The sequence below is a fragment of the Bemisia tabaci genome, chromosome 1 (genome assembly GCF_918797505.1).
Source record: "Bemisia tabaci chromosome 1, PGI_BMITA_v3".
In the NCBI taxonomy this organism is placed as follows: domain Eukaryota; kingdom Metazoa; phylum Arthropoda; class Insecta; order Hemiptera; family Aleyrodidae; genus Bemisia; species Bemisia tabaci.
In genome coordinates this window covers 15,252-34,648 of record NC_092793.1, presented here as the reverse complement: position 1 = coordinate 34,648, position 19,397 = coordinate 15,252, and the positions used below count along the sequence as shown (strand labels likewise).

General features: G+C 37.1%; 2 protein-coding genes across 2 annotated transcripts; both read left to right on the top strand.

Moving 5' to 3' along the window:
* The first annotated feature begins 755 nt into the window (after window positions 1-755).
* Window positions 756-8,357, top strand: LOC109042053 (cytoplasmic FMR1-interacting protein-like). The gene is made up of 4 exons (XM_072297136.1): window positions 756-1,445; window positions 1,999-2,224; window positions 4,005-4,125; window positions 8,189-8,357. The coding sequence occupies exons 1-2, from the start codon at window positions 1,312-1,314 to the stop codon at window positions 2,189-2,191; spliced, it is 327 nt and encodes a 108-aa protein (XP_072153237.1). The 5' UTR covers window positions 756-1,311; the 3' UTR covers window positions 2,192-2,224; window positions 4,005-4,125; window positions 8,189-8,357.
* Window positions 8,323-18,335, top strand: LOC140224063 (uncharacterized; the record flags this gene model as incomplete). The annotated part of the gene is given in 4 exon segments (XM_072297216.1): window positions 8,323-8,356; window positions 14,551-14,607; window positions 16,402-16,451; window positions 17,674-18,335. Coding segments are annotated over 3 exon segments (92 nt in total), but the record flags the coding sequence as incomplete, so codon positions are not given.
* Between the last annotated feature and the right edge of the window lie 1,062 nt (window positions 18,336-19,397).

Sequence of the window (19,397 nt, the reverse complement as noted above, 5' to 3'; positions counted from 1 at the left end):
AAAAAAAGAAGAAGAAAAAAACCTAAAACCGTGGCTCAAACTGTGTAACAATGTGGTAAAATAGTGCTGGGCCCGCACTATATGGAGGGGGGGGGGGGGGGAGAGCTTAAAAGTTCAAACATTTTCAATCGGAGCCAACAATTTTGAGCTCTAATGAGGATCAGTACAAAACTGATGGGGGAGAGTGTTCAGCTCAGGTAGTTTGCATTGGAATATTAAGGTGAGATCACGTCGAGAGATCTACACTTTTGGGTCTTTTTATACCTCATCAGTAGATCACACTAGTCAGTGAACCCAACTGAAAATCTTGCGAAATCCAAAACGGCATCAAAGCACAAGTGTGAGGCTCAAGTTTTGTACTGCAAGACGGTAAGTTTGGTATTAGTACTTATTAGAGCTCACAAGTTTTGATTCTGATTGAAAATTTTTGAACTTTTGGGCTTTTGATCTCACTGACTAGTGTGATCTACTCATGAGGTATTAAATCAAGTTCAGAAACTATTTACATATGTTATTTAGAAGTAAATTCTACGCTCTTTTCAATGAGCATTACAGTTTTTATCTCAGATAATCGTGGCTGGAGATTTGAAGCAAAGTTTCTCCTGAAATCAGCAAAAATGTGCTTTTTTAAAAGCTGATTTTTGAAGAAAATGTCAAATTTACGATCAAAGAAGTAGCCAGAAAAAACAGGGGAGGATGATTTCCGTAGGAAATTTTGTGTTCTTTCTGCTGTTTTTTTTTTTTTTTTTTTTTTTTTTTTGTGGGATGAACCGTTGAGGAGATATTTGCAAAAATCTAATTGTGGGTTTTCTCAAATTTGAAAACTTTAAAATGGCGGCGTTCTAAGCACCAGACAATTTCCCTGAAGTTTATATGGGCATTTACGGACCACTGTAGCACCTAGGAAACAAAAAAAGTTGGTTTGGTTGGAAGGACAGAACCCATGTTGAACGATGTTATTCCTCAATTTATTTACTTCTATTAAACTGGACATGACATCTAGGAAAGTCTTACTTTTTACCTACTAAATCATGTTTTACGCTCAGTCCGCATTTCAGCAGCTGGTGTGGTCCCAATCATCAGTTGATTGTCAACGTTGATGGTGGCCAGGAGGGTAGTTACTCCAGCGCACACTGAGCATGAAAAACGTAGGTGAAAGAGTTTTCTAAGTTAGGTGCACATTTTGATCACCTAACTTTTACTGTCAATGAATAAATCAATTTAGTGAGATCATTAATCTCTAACTCCAATTATTTCTTTCACAGCGAAAAGCTATTGAAAGATTTTGTGCAGAGGTAAAAAGGCTGTGCCATGCTGAAAAGAGGAAGGATTGCGTCGGAAGCCTACTCGCTCACCCTAGCAAAATTTATCAATATGTTTGCGGTGCTAGATAAGCCGAAAAACATGAAATCAAGTGTGAAAAATGATTATTCTACCCATCGCCGGTAAGTTTATGGCTGTAAAGTAATAAAAAATTTCTCCATTTTGAAGTTTTCTCCTGTGTACCTGAATGAAGATAATTTTTAAAAAATGTGTGTACAGAAGTAATATCGCAAAAGTCTCTACAAGAGCTGTCCAAAAATAAATATTGCAATCTTTTACGTTTTAATTAGAGTTTATTAGGACTGGGGAAAGAAAAGAAGAGACAAAAGTCACATCAGTCTGAATGCATCAATCATCAGTTGGCCCATTGGTTAGCATGTAAATATCTGTTGAATGGTGCAATTTTTGGACGTGACATTTGTCTCTTCTTTTCTTTCCCTAGTTCTATGTCTTTCAGCCATCTGACATATCTTCAATTGTCAAGGAATTTTACCCTAATGAGTCTGGAAAATTCCTTTTCTAAACTCTGTGGCAACCCTGTGTCGCATTGTGGAGAGTTAAGTCCTTTGTTCTTGACATCAACCAGTTTTCTCCCTTCCCTCTGATTCATATCAAACCTCTGTTGCAGCTCAAAAGTATTATGACAAGTCTCTACACCATTGCTTCTTTTTTCAGTGTCACCCAGTTCTTGAAAGTTATGGCAGATTCACTCACCCTGCTGGAGTCGCAGAATTTATTCATGTTTCTCTCTATACAGAACAAAATTCGGGACACAGTGAAAGATAATTTGGAAAAAACAATCGGTTACGAAGAGCTTCTGTCCTATATTGTCAATCTGTATGTGCACATGTTCGAAACAAAAATGTAGCTTACACCAACCGACAAGCGCATGCTGGTTAAAGTGAGTATCATGTCATCCCATCTTCACGATTCGTTCGACCTTCGAAAGTGATTGGTTTTGACATTTTTTTCAAGTCCTTGAAGTGCTTGAATTCTTCTCTACTGATAAGAGTCAGCAGTTAATCTTAAAGAAATAAAGAAACATGTTTTGATGTTTCGTTGAATGTAAGAAAACATCTTGTTCACAAACGAAATGGCCGTCTTCCTGAAACTAGAATCCAAAATTGCGGACTCAAGCTCTTATCATAGGGAAATTACTGTGTTTTGGAAAAAATTTGGGAAAAAAGTGAACTGTTGTTCCAGTCATGAGCCAGTTAAGACTCTGAAGATCTCAAAATTGAGATTTTAACACTACTCTCAGAAAAGTGTTTTTTTAAAAATTCTCGCTGCCATTAATACTCTTAGATTTTAAACTAAACTTTTAAATTCAAGAAATGTAACTGAAGTTCAGGCGATTCGTGAACTTTTAATAAGATTTTGTATTTTGGCCATGTGTCTCATTGTCAGTCCTTCTGCGCTGTTCTTGACTCCATAGCAAGACGGTTCTAAGTTCAATCAGTATTTTTTTCTCAGGTTTCACAATTATTTGAAATCTGCCAGATGTAAGTATTACCACTTATCTCTACGGTCACTAAATATTTTTTCATGCCCTTTTAAGACTATCGTAGGTGAAGAATCTTACGGTGCAAACCAGGTATGGAAAGCAATGTAACACCAGGGGATTATCACATTAACTGTCCGAAGGGTAACAGTTGAACTAAGTATATGACCAGGGGCTTGATTCTGTGTTGCTCTCAGGCAATGTCATAGGCATGAGGTACGCACCCATTGCGCAGTTACACATCTTCTCTTTCCATGTGATGGTGAGAGATCGTCAGACTAGAATGTAATTAAAATGCTGCCTTCAATTTTGTTGATTAGAGGTGAGATTGTTTGGCGAAATATTGAGAATTTGTTTTTCACGACCCTCTGCAAGCACCCTCATAATGTTTTGGAATGCGACATGTGAGGCAAAACTTTTGTTGCCTATTTGTTGTTAATTTTCTTCACGTCTAAAAATTTTCATCTTGAAGAGTTTTTAGTTTATACCCGAATTGGTGGGCAGTGGCTAATAGCAAGAGCAATAACTACTAGCTAATACTACAAGTCAGGAATGACAAAGGAAAACTCTTAAGATGAGTGAAGTAACTTAAAAATTTATTATCTTAATTTTTAAGCCTTCCTCACCCATCATTCAAATTTTTCATTCACTCCCTTTACCCCATTTCCAGCTATCGAGTCCACCATATGAGTAACTAAATTTCAATGTTAGTACCTCTTTGATACCTGTCTCTAAAATCTCTCACTCCTCCTGAGTGCTTGGAAATTGAGGAACGGACAAAAAGTGTTCTTCGATTCGTCTCTCCATGATGCATCATCTAAATGAAGGAGAAGTGATGATTTTAAATCTAAAGGGGTATCCTCTGGAACTTCAGTAACCAGTGAAAAACTGCAGCATCAAATAGTTGGCGTTGCTTAGATGACAGTAGAAGCTTCAGGATAATTAATGAGCCTCCTGCTCGGTGAATGATGATCATTTTTTGTCTGTCTTCAGCACCATTTGCAATAAATGTCTGCTTTGATTTCTAAAGGAACCTTGATTCGCTCCCTTTCTTCTCTTCTTAGATGAGAGAATACGCAGCACAATGTTCAGACACCTTTATGACGCAGTTCCATGTGGGGGTTACAAGTACTGTCTCATATTTTGTAGTTTTACTAATGGTTTTAATGTTTGTTTTTAGGTTGTCGGAAAATCGGAAGCTACATTTCGTTCGTGCGTTAGTTATTCGCTTGGTTTTTGTCTGTTTTGCTAACTTAATAAATTGGAAGATGCAAAGATCCAGTTGGACGCGAATATTAAGTGTGAGTACTGTATTATATATTTTTCAGATGGTTTTTCATATTTTCTTGAGACGGAATTTCTCTAAGTTGTAGCTGAATAAAGTCAACAAGTGAGAATATGAAAATGATAGCATTTTGTGCAACTAAGACTTCTCACACACACACGGCTGCTGATGTGTCAGTTCTTATGACCCTTCAAAAGTTTTTTCCTTCATCATTTTTTTATTTTTTAGTCAATTTTCTGGAATGTTATTTCGAATGATGAAGTAAAAGTTCAGCGGTAAACGCCATTCACTACAATATCAAACTGCCGATCCAACAGTGGCTCAAACAAAAACATTAAGAAATCCAAAACATGTACTGTGCATGAAATGTGAAGTTAACTTTTAACGTAGCACTATATATTAAAGTGTTGTTTACTCCCTTTACTATAATTGAATTGATGTTTGATTTTATCACCTGGGAACAAAGTCTTCTCATCTGAGGGGAAAAAGTCCTCCAGGCGAGGACATGTGGGGAGGTTCGTGTGATGGAAATGTGAAAATAATCAGAGCTAGATTATTTCTGAAAATGGAACAACTCTTATAAATCATACAACACAACAGGTGAATAACCCAAAGAACACCATAATTTCTCTGAAGGATGGAAAGCAACCATTGAAGGATGTACAGTCTGATATGATATTGCTTCCAAATCAGTCAATCACAGAAGGAACGATATTGATTGACGTATTAGGGTTCTAAGTGCGGTCACGAAAAAGTTTTTACTTTCTCGCGCTACCATCTCCATCCCTTTCCAACTGACCGAAGTCTCTAAATTTGTAATTCTAAATTTGAGATTTATTGGGATTTCAAATTAATTGATACTCATTAGGAAATGATTTTTGAAATTCGAAATTTTCCAACTTTTTCCTTGGAGGAGGAAGGAGGTTGGATTTAATGAATATCATCAATTAAGGTGAATCCAGGGTTCGATTAGGGATAATTCAAGATTAGAGATAGCGCCACCAGTCCCCACTGAGAATTTCACTTTCCTTCGACGATAACTGAAATAATATTTCTCGAATTACAAAAAGCAGATCCACAAGATATAGATTAATTTTTGCTTGATTTTTTGAGCCAAACATATTGGCACTTAGAATTACAAGCGCAGAGAAAGTACGGCTGAAACTTTCAGGTCAGAGGCGGCGGCCGAGCGCAGAACGGAATCCCTCATCAGGGTGTCTAGCGACCGGGAAAGTCAGGGAAGAAAAACGCAAAACCGGGGGAGAAGCGAACTCCCGTCGAAGATCGCAACTTTTTGCATAACTTTATGGCGCTTCGATACGCTGTGCAACAAAAAAAAATGACAAAAATGTCTCCCGGACGAGATAAGGTGATAACTATGTATTTTGAGGCGCTGAATCCGAATATGACCTCCGTTTTTTCCCATCACCCTCCAGTTTTCCGAAAAAGTCAATTTTACCCGGAAAAATGGCCATTTTCGGGCATTTTTGGTGTTTTTGCGACTATTACCCCCTGCAGAATGTAGGTACAATTTTTCTCTGGTACGAAAAACGGCTATTACGATGTATTTTGAGCCGCTGAGTCCGAAAGTGACCTTCATTTTTCCCTGTCACCTCTCAGTTTTCCGGGAAAGCGACTTTTCCCTGGAAAATGAGCAAATTTGAAGTATATTTTTCATGCATGCCATTTATTTGTTTAAATTTTCCTGGACCCGTGGTACAGTCATTCTTATGTGTTTTAAGCCGCTGGATCCGAATATGACCTCGGTTTTTTTCCATCACCCCCGAATTTTTCGGTAATGTCGATCTTTCAGAGCCTAAATTTGTGTATAAGCTTTCCCGGACTCAAAGGGGATCAAAAATGTATTTTAAACATGTCTGCGACGTGTGATACATCGATTCCTATGTATTTTGACTCGCTAAACCCGAATATGATCTTGGATTTTTCCGATCACCCACGATTTTCCCGGAAAATCGATTTTCCTTGGAAAACTAACTTTCTACCTAGGTGTTTTTCGGACGATTTTCCTGTTGCGAGGAGTCTAAGAAATTTTCTGAGATCCTCTCTAGATCCCTCCTGCTGTACCTATTAAGAGCAGCTGAATCCAAATTTGATCTCTATTCATCTCTGACAACCCCCCGTTTTCTGGAAAGTCCGATTTTTCCGGGAAAAAAGCTTTTCCGAACCGTCCCCACCTCCAGAGAAATTTGAAAAATTTTCTGCATGTGTGATACATCGATTCTTATGTAATTTGAGCTGGAAAACCCGAATTTGACCTCAGAAATTTGTTATCACCCACCATTTTTACGGAAAACTCGATTTTTTGGAAAAAATGGTTATTTTTGACCATTTACGGTGTTTTTGCGACTGTTACACCTTGTGGAATGTGCGTAAGATTTTTCCTGGCTACAAATTAGATTATGCATTAGGTATTGTGAGTCCCTGAGTCCGGAAATGGCTTCTATTTTTTTCTATGAGCCCTCAGTTTTGTAAAAAAGACACTTTTTGCAGGGAGATTGAGTTAAATTGACTTATTTTAGTCGGGCATGCAAGTCTTATTTAAATAATTATCCTGGATCCGTGAAGGGGAGATTCCTATGTAGTTTTAAATGCTGAATCAGAATATGACCTCCAATTTTTCCTAGCACCCTCCATTTTGTCGGAAAAGTAGATTTTTCTTGGAGAACGTGTTTTTTGGTATATTTACAAAATTTTCCCAGAAAATCGAGCTTTCCGTATAAATGGTGGGTGATAACGAATTTCTGAGGTCAAATTAGGGTTTTCCAGCTCAAATTACATAACAATCGATGTATCACACTTGCGGAAAATTTTTCAAATTTCCCTGGAGGTGGGGACGGTTCGGAAAAGCTTTTTTCCCGGAAAAGTCTGACTTTCCAGAAAATGGGGGGTTGTCAGAGATGAATAGAGGTCAAATTTGGATTCAGTTCCTCTTAATATAGCAGGAGAGATCCAGAGAGGATCTCAGAAAATTTCTTAGACTCCTCACAACAGGAAAATCGTCCAAAAAACACCTAGAAAGTTAGTTTTCTAAGGAAAATCGTGGGTGATCGGAAAAATCCAAGATCATATTCGGGTTTAGCGAGTCAAAATACATAGGAATCGATGTATCACACGTCGCAGACATGTTTAAAATACATTTTTGATCCCTTTGAGTCCGGGAAAGCTTATACACAAATTTAGGCTCTGAAAGATCGACATTACCGAAAAATTCGGGGGTGATGGAAAAAAACTGAGGTCATATTCGGATCCAGCGGCTTAAAACACATAAGAATGACTGTACCACGGGTCCAGGAAAATTTATACAAATAAATGGCATGCATGAAAAATATACTTCAAATTTGCTCATTTTCCAGGGAAAAGTCGCTTTCCCGGAAAACTGAGAGGTGACAGGGAAAAATGAAGGTCATTTTCGGACTCAGCGGCTCAAAATACATCGGAATAGTTGGTGATCATACGTGGTAGATTTGGTAGATAACACGGTGATGAATGAGGAAGTAACTGAAAGAAACTCATATTTCCAATCACATGTTGTATTTTGCAGTTTTTTTTTGGCACAAAGGGATGCACTTCAGTGGAAAGGCAGTAACTAATAGAAAAGCATGAAGGGGGAAATGACGTTGACACAACTTGAGACGGAATGCATAGTCACTCCTTCAAAATATTCTCTCTCAAGGAAGTACCCAATTTGTGGTTGACTTTGGGATCGCGATATTTCTGAGGATTTCTTAGAAAAGGAAGGTTGTAAAAAATGCTTGAACTGTACATCCTTCAATTCTGATGAAGAAGAGGATAATTCTGGTTTGTCATCATTAACAATCATCTGATAGTAATTAGTGTCCTAAGCAAGTAAATAATTAGTTGAAAGGTTATGTTATTTAAAGTAGATAATTTTCCAGTTGCCTCCAACTTCGTAAAGAACATGAAAGTGTATTAGTCGTTCACTGTAGGAAAAATAGGCAGTATTGGGAAGTTATTTCTGGTCCTCCAAAGTGCTTTTATTGTTTCAAATTATTTATGAAATTTCATCTTTTGATCAACTATTGGATTCTCTCTTTCAGACATTCCAATGCGTGGGAGGAGGACAAGCTGGGGCCGTGGGCATGTAGGACCACCCACCGAAATAATTGCTCCACAACCTGCACAGCAACCTCCACTGCAGCCTCTACCACAACCTCCACTGCAACCAGCACCTGCATCGATTCCTCCACAGGAGCCATGATGTCTGGGTAAGACATCGTTGGAAATTACTCACAGTATTAATATTTCCCATTCCTGAGGGGGAAGCTAGGGTTAGGAATTAAAATTTGCACCGTAGATAACACATTTCGTATCACAAGGTTGGTTTAGACTTGGTCGGAACAGTGGAACTGTTGCAGGAACAAGTTGATGAAGAAAAATGTTACAACGGTGAATGAAACCTTCAATGTTAATGCTAAGTAAATATGAAATGGTATGTGAATCCAAAGTAAATGCTAGAAAGAAAAAACTTGGATACTTGAGGCTTCTGACGTTGAAAGATTTGTTTACAGTTAAAACATTTTTGTTCATCACCTCTTTCCTGCAACTATCAGGGTCCGTTCTCTGAGTCGGCCAAGGCTCATGGTCAATAAGGTGAAATAGTAGAACAAACTTGAATGCAAAACCACTATACTTCTCCCAGAAGTTTAGGAGTGGTAATTTTAAAAAAATTAAAAAAGGGGCAGATTTTAAATAGAAGAGACTTCCAAAAGTAAGTATCTTTTTGCTGAAACTTCTACACTACTGCATTAAATTAAAATCTGTAAGAAACCGCTTATTGGTCATAATGTCAGCTTTTTAACGAGCTATAGTATTTTAAATTTTGTTCAGTAGAATGGCAGAAAAGTTATTTTTTTGTGAACCCACCTCACCACCAAACGGGTTTAAAATTCCATGTTGGTACATCGGCGCAGCAACTACTCGGTGTCAAAGTGCAATCACGATTTTGTAACATCAGACAGCCACAATTCTTAGCTAAAGGTTCCTTTTTATAAGATCACCAAAAATGCACCACAATGTGGACATCAGCGCGGTATTAGTTGTATTTCAGCTACTTTTTGTGAAATTGCTTCACAAGCTAGGGGGCTTTCGTATCAAATCATGGAGTTACCCAGAAATCTCGTTCATCTATAAGGAGTTGTATGCTGAGGGGATTAATAAGCTTGTCCAACATTACATTTTATCTCACGTCTTGTTTAAAGGTATCCCGGGATAAGCATGTCAAAATGCCCTTGTGAATGGATTTTTATTTTAACCATTTTAAGTCATCAAGGGTGTCCTAAAACTTAGGTTTTGGGGGATTTTAGCCCCCCAACCCCCTCCGCCCCCCCTCAGACCCCCAAAAACCGCTTTTTTGGGCTATTTTTGACTATGCTAACGTCATTTCCTCATAACTTTCGTAATTTTCGATAGAATTGAACCAAAATTTGTCAGAATCTACATCAATTAGCTTAGTTTTTGTAGAAAAAAATTCATTATCATCGGATAATATTTTAGCCTCCAAAAAAATTCGTAAAATTTTTGAAAAAATCATTTTTTTTCCTTTTTTCGCGGCTAGGTGGCGTATGGAAACATGCACACAAACAAAAATTGTCTCTTTTCTTAATTTATACATCCAATAAGATACAGTAAAAATTTCGTGTTGATCGGAGTGGTGCGCCATACTTAAAAACGCAATTTTCTAACCTCAAAACGGCCTAAATGCCACCATTAGCCTCCTTTGATGACTAGGCGTGGAGAAATGTAGAGAGAAATATCCGGTTTTATCGTCTCACCTCTTAAGTGATCCACTTAAGTACCTTGAGTCAAAATTTCGAGTCGATCAGAGTGGTGCGCAACACCCAAGCACGCAATTTTCTAACCTCAAAACGCCGAAATTGCCCATTTCGGCACCCATTATCACTCCGTGTGAAAAAGTAAGAAGAGGTACATCCGATATTATTGTCCTACCTCATAAATTAGACACTTAAGTGCATTTAGTCAAAATTTCGTGTCGATCAGAGTGGTGCGCAACACCCAAGCACGCAATTTTCTAACCTCAAAACGCCGAAATTGCCCATTTCGGCACCCATTATCACTCCGTGTGAAAAAATAAGAAGAGATACATCCCATATTATTGTCCTACCTCATAAATTAGGCACTTAAGTGCATTTAGTCAAAATTTCGTGTCGATCAGAGTGGTGCGCAACACCTAAGCACGCAATTTTCTAACCTCAAAACGGCCAAAATGCCTATTTCAGCACCCATTATCACTCCGTGTAAAAAAAAGAGAGGTGGGTACATTCGATTTTATAGTCCTACCTCATGAATTAGACACTTGAGTACCTCGAGTCAAAATTTCGTGTTGATCAGAGTGATGCGCAACACCCGAACACGCCGCTTTCTAACCTGAAACCTCCCAAAATTCCCATTTTGGCATTCATTATCACTGTATGTCAGCCAAGATCCCGCTTGAAAATTGCATGATGCACATTTCAAAGTTTATTTTGGCACCCTGCCGCGTAGCAGACCCGGTCACTCAGGGAAACCTCTAAACTCCTAGGATATATATGACGGTAGGGAGGCTCGCTCATCCCCCACGAAGAAGCGTTCCCTCGTCCAAACTTCCATAATACGTAGCGGTGCAATGAGTGCTGGCAAATTCAAGTCAATAAATTAACAAGAGGTTAGAAAGAATCCTAAAGTCAAAGGAAAACACTTTTTCAGTAAAGAAACTTTGTTATGAGTGAAAGAAACGGTTTTTTTTTTTTTTAAATATAATTAACATTTACAATTGTAGAGATGACAAAATTATTACTTAAGGTAAGACATGATATACAAATCGGAATATAAACAAAAATCAGTGGCAAGAAATAAATACGAGTGATCAATGGTTTTAAGTTGCTCCATTTTGCTAGTGTCAATCGCAATTTTGCGTTTGAATTTACAGGATAGATTTTTTTTAAGAAGCACGAGATAAATTTGACCTAATTTGGTTGGTATTTGGTATGATTTCTTCTTGGCAAAGAAGGTTCATTTTAACAGACTTTGTCAACAAACACTTGCTTATTACAATTTTTTTTGTTTACCTCTGAAACAATTTGTACGTATATTAGGTTAAAACAAGAACAAAAAACAAATTGAAGGTGTGGTTTTTTTTTTTTTTTTTTTTTTTTTTTTTGAAGTGGGTCAGACTTCACGTAGTGCGTCTGGGGATTCATGAAGGGAATCCCTCTGGGCGAGCTGAAGGGTATACTGAGGCCAATGCTAGACCACGGTAAATACGACTATATTACGGTAAATACGTCTACTGTAATCCGTTAAATTCGGCTATTTAAGCGTTAAATTCGACTAATTGTCCTAAGTATTACGTGACAGATTGACTTGAATTTGCCAGCACTCATTGCACCGCTACGTATTATGGAAGTTTGGACGAGGGAACGCTTCTTCGTGGGGGATGAGCGAGCCTCCCTACCGTCATATATATCCTAGGAGTTTAGAGGTTTCCCTGAGTGACCGGGTCTGCTACGCGGCAGGGTGCCAAAATAAACTTTGAAATGTGCATCATGCAATTTTCAAGCGGGATCTTGGCTGACATACAGTGATAATGAATGCCAAAATGGGAATTTTGGGAGGTTTCAGGTTAGAAAGCGGCGTGTTCGGGTGTTGCGCATCACTCTGATCAACACGAAATTTTGACTCGAGGTACTCAAGTGTCTAATTCATGAGGTAGGACTATAAAATCGAATGTACCCACCTCTCTTTTTTTTACACGGAGTGATAAAGGGTGCTGAAATAGGCATTTTGGCCGTTTTGAGGTTAGAAAATTGCGTGCTTAGGTGTTGCGCACCACTCTGATCGACACGAAATTTTGACTAAATGCACTTAAGTGCCTAATTTATGAGGTAGGACAATAATATGGATGTATCTCTTCTTATTTTTTCACACGGAGTGATAATGGGTGCCGAAATGGGCAATTTCGGCGTTTTGAGGTTAGAAAATTGCGTGCTTGGGTGTTGCGCACCACTCTGATCGACACGAAATTTTGACTAAATGCACTTAAGTGTCTAATTTATGAGGTAGGACAATAATATCGGATGTACCTCTTCTTATTTTTTCACACGGAGTGATAATGGGTGCCGAAATGGGCAATTTCGGCGTTTTGAGGTTAGAAAATTGCGTGCTTGGGTGTTGCGCACCACTCTGATCGACTCGAAATTTTGACTCAAGGTACTTAAGTGGATCACTTAAGAGGTGAGACGATAAAACCGGATATTTCTCTCTACATTTCTCCACGCCTAGTCATCAAAGGAGGCTAATGGTGGCATTTAGGCCGTTTTGAGGTTAGAAAATTGCGTTTTTAAGTATGGCGCACCACTCCGATCAACACGAAATTTTTACTGTATCTTATTGGATGTATAAATTAAGAAAAGAGACAATTTTTGTTTGTGTGCATGTTTCCATACGCCACCTAGCCGCGAAAAAAGGAAAAAAATGATTTTTTCAAAAATTTTACGAATTTTTTTGGAGGCTAAAATATTATCCGATGATAATGAATTTTTTTCTACAAAAACTAAGCTAATTGATGTAGATTCTGACAAATTTTGGTTCAATTCTATCGAAAATTACGAAAGTTATGAGGAAATGACGTTAGCATAGTCAAAAATAGCCCAAAAAAGCGGTTTTTGGGGGTCTGAGGGGGGGCGGAGGGGGTTGGGGGGCTAAAATCCCCAAAACCTAAGTTTTAGGACACCCTTGATGACTTAAAATGGTTAAAATAAAAATCCATTCACAAGGGCATTTTGACATGCTTATCCCGGGATACCCTTTCGGACGACTGGTAGCGTGAAATTTTGGACCCATGTGGTCCGGAGGTGAGTTCACAAAAACAACTTTTTTGACATTCTGCTGAACCAAATTTTAAAGGAAAAATAAAACCTTGCAAGAAAGGGGACATCATGACCAATGAACAGTTTTTTTCAGACCTTTATTTCATGCAGTAGTAAAGAAGTTACGGCAAAAAGATACTTTTATTTGGAACGACCCTCGTACATAAGTAAAGTTGCAATGGTTACAGTCGAAAAAAAATTACAAGTGAAATAGGATGTGCACTTCATATTCCTATTTTCATATGTTGGAATGTAGTAGGTCCAATTCATAGCAGTTCAAAAAACAAATTTCAGTTAAAGAGGCTGGCAATTTGTCAACGATTATGATGTACTTGAGGGGAGGTAAGGAAAGACTCAATACATCTAGACTATCCATAGCACAAAGGCTGCCATAACTTGGCTTAGAACCTCATTTTCTCTCCCTCTCCTGATATTTTCTGAGAACCAGACAATGATACATGTTTGAGGGGTATTTAAGAAAGACAGTTCAACGTCTACTTTTTTGATTGGTGGCATTTTCCATCGTGAATTGTCACGATAAGCAATCATAGTTGGCAACAGGGGAAGAACTTTGATAATTCAGGTGCCCTCCTCATCGTTGCCGTTAGGGAATGATGCACGTCTGTTTTCTAAAAGGGAAAAGAGAATGTCTTTAATTTATTCTCTCGTAAGAGGAACTGTAGGATCAACATTCCTCTGTCAGAGAATTAACACTATTTAGCAGTTGCAAGGATAACATTTTAATTATAAAACTACAAGGAGTTTTGCCAGACCATTACTTCAAGAGGAAAATTGACGTGAAGTTTCTTTATCTGAGTTCAATGAAGCAGGACATTTTGGGGTGTAAGCTCCTCCATCTTGTGGCATTTTTGTCGAGGAACCTTTGAGCATTTTCAGAGGGGGTTAAATATTAGTCTCCTTCAGGTGCTTTCAGAGGATTAAGAAATCACTCTGTTCTTTAAGGAAACTGAAAATAGGGTTATATTTGACCTTCAAAATAAATATGTATAGGAGGAAAAAAAAATAAATGATGCAGTAGATTTGCAGCTGATAATTAAGTTCAATTGTTTGCACAGTCTCCTAAGTCATTGTTATTGGACTGTGTCCAATTGATCTTGTCCATTGTCTTTTGGAAGGAAAAATCACAAGAAAAATTGTAATTTTAAGCAGGCGTTGGTTCCAGAATTAGGTTTGGCAATTGAGACGAAGAATTTTTACTTCCAACAAATCCGTTATCTAAGTTTTCGAACTTGTTATCAAAATTTATCAGTATTTTGGGAATCTCGCCCCTTTTTGTTTTTCATCTAATCAAATTTTATCTGAGAAAAGTTGTTCAAAGTAGCGGAAAATCAAAGTTTTTTTCAAAGTTGGTCCAGGAAGAGCTGAGTGTGTTTCGGCATTCCTTTTTCATGAGTGTACACTCCCTACCAAATGAGGTTATGTTGTTAAACAGGATTACTGTTTTTAGGGGTTACTGTAATTCTTTTAGTAAAGGTTCCTTCTTTTAATTATACTATTGAAAATTCGTGTTGCAGGAGAAATAACAATCAGTTCCGAAGAGGAGCCGCCATCCGCAGACACATTGAGAACTGGTAAGTGAAAGTATTTACAACATCGGAACTTGGCAACCATAAAAATACAGATTTTATCACTATTTTATCAGATGAATAAAGGAAAGAAGGGCACAGTAATTAATTTCAAGGTGTATTTGTTTGGATCCAAATTGTTGATGGGTTGCAGAAACACAGAATTTTCAGAGGACAGTAGACCAATTGCAAGTCTCTGATAGCGTATCTTCTAGATGAACCAAGCTCAAATTGGTTGTATCAAAAAGAGAAAAAAGTCATCACAAGAAGGAATGTAATTTTCTAGGTGTATTTTTAGGGCTGATCTCGAAACTTACGTTGGGTTTTCTGGATCCTCACGGTATGCTTGGAAAAATCAAATTTTGCATGTACTCCAAAAAAAAATCGCAGTTTACCACAGGAAATTCAGTTGTTTGGGAACTGAGTAAATAATACAGGACAGGGGAAAGGAAAGAAGAGCCAATCATCGCATCAACCTGAGTGGATCAGTTATCATTTTGTTACCATCTAAATTTATGTTGAATTGTGTGATTCTCGGATGTGACATATGTGTCTTCTTTTCTTTCCCCAATTGGAAGTAGGTGATTGTCAAATGCACCTTTTCAAAATCATTGCGAAAAGCCCACCTAGAATCAGTGACAAATTTTAGGCGATCCGAAGTGTCTGTTGACCAGTAGCCTGATTATTGATGCTCATGTCAGCACAAAAAGACTTAAAAAATCGATCAGTTAAAAGATTATCATGTGTTAGCCTGCTGACAAAGCCTGATAAAGCTTTAACAATCAGGCTGTAGTGTCTCATGGTTGCTTGAATGAATTCAGGGGAGAATTACATTTTTGCCGGTAAATGAAGAGCAAAGAGGAGACTTGGATATCAGAAGTGACAACAAATTTATTAAGGATATTTTTGGTAAACAGGCATTAGTGCCATTAAGCCCATTTTCAGGAGTACAAGATTTCTGAATCCTCGTAAGATGGCGTATCCAATAAAATGAATGTAGCTTATACATGTTTCTGTACAATAGAAATGAACTAAAGATCATAGAGAGAGAATGGAATGCGAATTTTACAAAGTTTTCATGTTTATGGGGGAACATATAACCCTGATCCACTGTATAGTCGTCATCTCTACCCCTGCATCATCCATGCGTTGGCAACTAATGGACAAAGACTTCAGTACTCTAATTTTTCTGTTTAAAATGAGAAAGGCGACATGTTTTTAGTTACAAACCCACCCCTCTCAATTACCATTCATGTTGAAAAAAAAACTTAAATAATAAGGAACATATCATCTCAGCAGCAGAAAGTCTCTTGCCAATAAAAGAACTTGTGCATGTTTTCAAACAAAAAAAACAAAGAAAAAAAAATATGTTAGAAACCCGCACAGGGTAGCCATCTGCTGTTTTCCATACCCCTTTTCAAAGGTTCAGCAAGTCACAAAGGAATTAGAGTTTAGGCGCAGTTTAAGTAATGGAGGAAGTACATGGTGTTCAATCTTCAATTAGGGATTTTCTCCGAAATAAAATTTTCGGTATACAATCTTTTACTTTCGAATACTCAATGCTGAGGTTCAAAATGAAACAAACTCTACTCATTAGGTGCTCGTTATGTTATCACAAGCCGGAAACATTGACTAGAAAAGCATGATGATAGATATATGTAGTTGTGTCTACAGTGAAATATAATCATTGACTGAAGTTTACTGTTTTTCAAATTTGTGATTTCGAAATCACACTTATGTACTGAACTGTACGAAATTCCCTGATTAGTTAACTTGGACGTTTTTTTTTTTCATTCACAGATGCAGTAGATTATACGGGATGCAGCTCTTGCGACAAGCCTGATAACTAGGTGAGTTTTCAATTTTTTGCCAGTACACTTAAAAATTGTATACGTAGTAAATCATTCTTGGAAGTGAAGGGTTTTTCCTTAAGATTTTACTCCTCCTTCAGGTTAGCCAAGATAATCAGCTTTTTTACAAATTTTGTTTTTACCCATCTTTTCAAGTATGGTCTATGAGGACAAGATTTAAAAAGTTCCCCGAGAAAATCTGCTTAAAAAGTTTTTCAATAGTGCAATGACCAAGCTGTTTATTATTTTTGTTGTTTTAAATTTTCTGATACTGAGGACACTTTTCGTATTCGTCAACTAAGATATGTTTCGAAATAATGCGGTGAGATGAAACGGATGCTACAGATACAAATTTTCGGAAGTGAGAACTTGTCAATTGGAAATGTGGAGCTTGTGGTGACAAAACGGTTGCAAATGAGGATTAGGTACGAAACTTGTGTAAATTTAATGATGATGGTATTATCCTCCAGAAAATTTTGAAGAGAGATTTCATGCATGTTTTTTCCCCTTCATATCCTTGAAATTGAGATAAGAGAAGCTTTCGAAGGGAAAATGGCAAATTATAATACAAAGACCTCGAATTACTAAAGGTTATAAGCCTTGGCCTGATATAATTAAGTCAAGTTTTCAAAACGTCAATGAAGTCCTAGACTATTTGCATTCCTCTAAGATGATGTTTTGAAGCCAAAGCTGAAGGAGGAATAAAACTAATGGAAGATTATTGAGTTTTTTCAAAGAGCGTACCGGTATGTCAGTTCATTGTCCAGTGGACTTGTGGATGCAGAAAACTTCATCCAACTAGAAATAGGCAGATGACAGTGAATGGCATAAGAGACACGTATGTTCTTTATAGGAAGAGAAAAAAAAACTTTTGGTGAGGCAGCCATTGGTAAAATAGAAATACTTTTTTGGATCTCAAGGTATGTGGTCCTCTTGACCAGTGATGTTTTTAATCTTTGGCTTATCATGAGTTACACAAATTTCAATCGTTTCATGCAGAGGCCGCTCATGTCCATTCTTCCTGTCTTGAGTTTTTTTGAGTTTCACCAGTCAGAGTCAGGGAATTTCACCAAACTGTATCAGGGAAATGTCGGGGAATTTCATTTTCTAAATTTTGTGGCAACCCTGTCTGATCGAATGACTATTACTTTAATAACCGTAACTTGCTCTGCTATTCCACTTACTTGACAGTTGATGATTATTTCTTTTCTCATGTTTTCAGATGCTTGAATCAGGCAGCCTAGAACACATGTCTTAAAAGAAAATGCCAACTATTTTCGTTCCTCAATGATTACTTTTAGACGAAATTGACGCTGCTCAAAATTGTTTTACTTCTCTCTTACTGCCTTTTTTAAACAATATATATTTTTTTTTTAATTTAATGGTCATTTTGTTTACTTGCTAATTATAATATTCATTTACTAGTGTTTAAATACGTTAGTGAGTTGCTTGTGTAACACTGATTTTTGTTCCTTTTTTTGGAAACTTGAATGAATTTCATGCGCTCATGTAAACAAGCTCGTTCTTAGACTAACAGTGCAAATATGGCAAATTTCACCTAAGCCTTTCTTTAGCACGTTCAACCCATATTTTGTACTTGTATCCCCTTGAAATATCATAACGTTAGTGAGTCAACAGAGTAATGCTGATTTTTATTCCTATTTTCGGAAACTTGAATAAATTTCATGCGCTCATGTAAACAAGCTCGTTCTTAGACTAACAGTGCAAATATGGTAAATTTCACCTGAGCCTTTCTTTAGCATGTTCAACCCATATTTTGTACTTGTATCCCCTTGAAATATCATTACGTTAGCAAGTCAACAGGGAATTACTGATTTTTTGTTTTGTTTTCAAGAACTTAAATAAATTTTCTTTTTTCTACTACCTTATGTCTATTTATCAACATCTCTTTTTTCATACACCATTTTTTCTCATGACTAATATTAGTGTGTGAAATATTTTTTCATGTGTGTTTTAAATTCTTCCAGTCATTTATTGACTAATAATAGTCGCATTTTGTTCCTGAAGGCCACAAATTTTTTATTTCTCCCTATTTTCTGAATCTGATTGTCTTGAGATGGCTTTATGGCGAAAGTCTCAAAACACTTTCCTCATTTGGAATGTTTCAAGAAGAGCTGATGATGTTTCATTTTCATTTAAATTTTTTCCTTACAATGAAAATCAGTGAATTATTCATAATTTTACCAAATATTCTGCACATGATGCAGGATAACCAGCAAAAATGTCAAGAAATAATGTTCCTTAGCTTATCGTAAGTAATACAGGCAATGTGTCAAGAAATCATCAACGTTGCAAAAAGAGACATTCAATTTTCAACAACGACTAACATTGGTTGAAAAATAAGAGTGACCATGAGTGAGAAACTCATTAATTTTAAACCATGAACGTTTTGCAGGATTTAAAATAGATTACTAAAATCTTAACCTCTTTACAAAAGAGAGATGAAGTTTCGTAGATTTTGAATCACTAAGGGGCTACGTCCCAGTAAATAATCACTGAAAGAAAAAAAAAAATCTTAAATTTGCCGCCAAGAAGTATTCTCTCTTGAATCAAGAATTCTGATCATGATCAGGTTATTACAAACTAAATACATGCTTAATTCAATATTTTCATTCATGTATCAAGAAAAATTTAGCTTGAATAAAGATATAAAAAAATTCTTGGCGGCCAATTCAAGAATCATCATGCATCATAATGGATACGGCAACATTGCTCGTGATACCCCCCTTTGTTTTTCTCGAAATTTTCTGATGATGATTCTGGGTGTCCATACTCAATATAAAATCTTTCAAATTGGATGAACAAATGAAATTAATGAAACGACAGTCCTGCTCCGAATTTACGCGACTCGCGAATTATGGATGATGCAGCAATTCGGCAACATTGCAGAAAATTGCCCCCTTGAATTTTTTGAAATTTTCCAAG

Bases quoted from the DNA above. Each gene is read 5' to 3' on its own strand.
- LOC109042053 (XM_072297136.1), top strand. From the start codon at position 1,312: ATGCTGAAAAGAGGAAGGATTGCGTCGGAAGCCTACTCGCTCACCCTA. The intron at 1,446-1,998 runs GTAAGTTTATGG...TTCTTTTTTCAG, and splicing joins GATTATTCTACCCATCGCCG to TGTCACCCAGTTCTTGAAAG.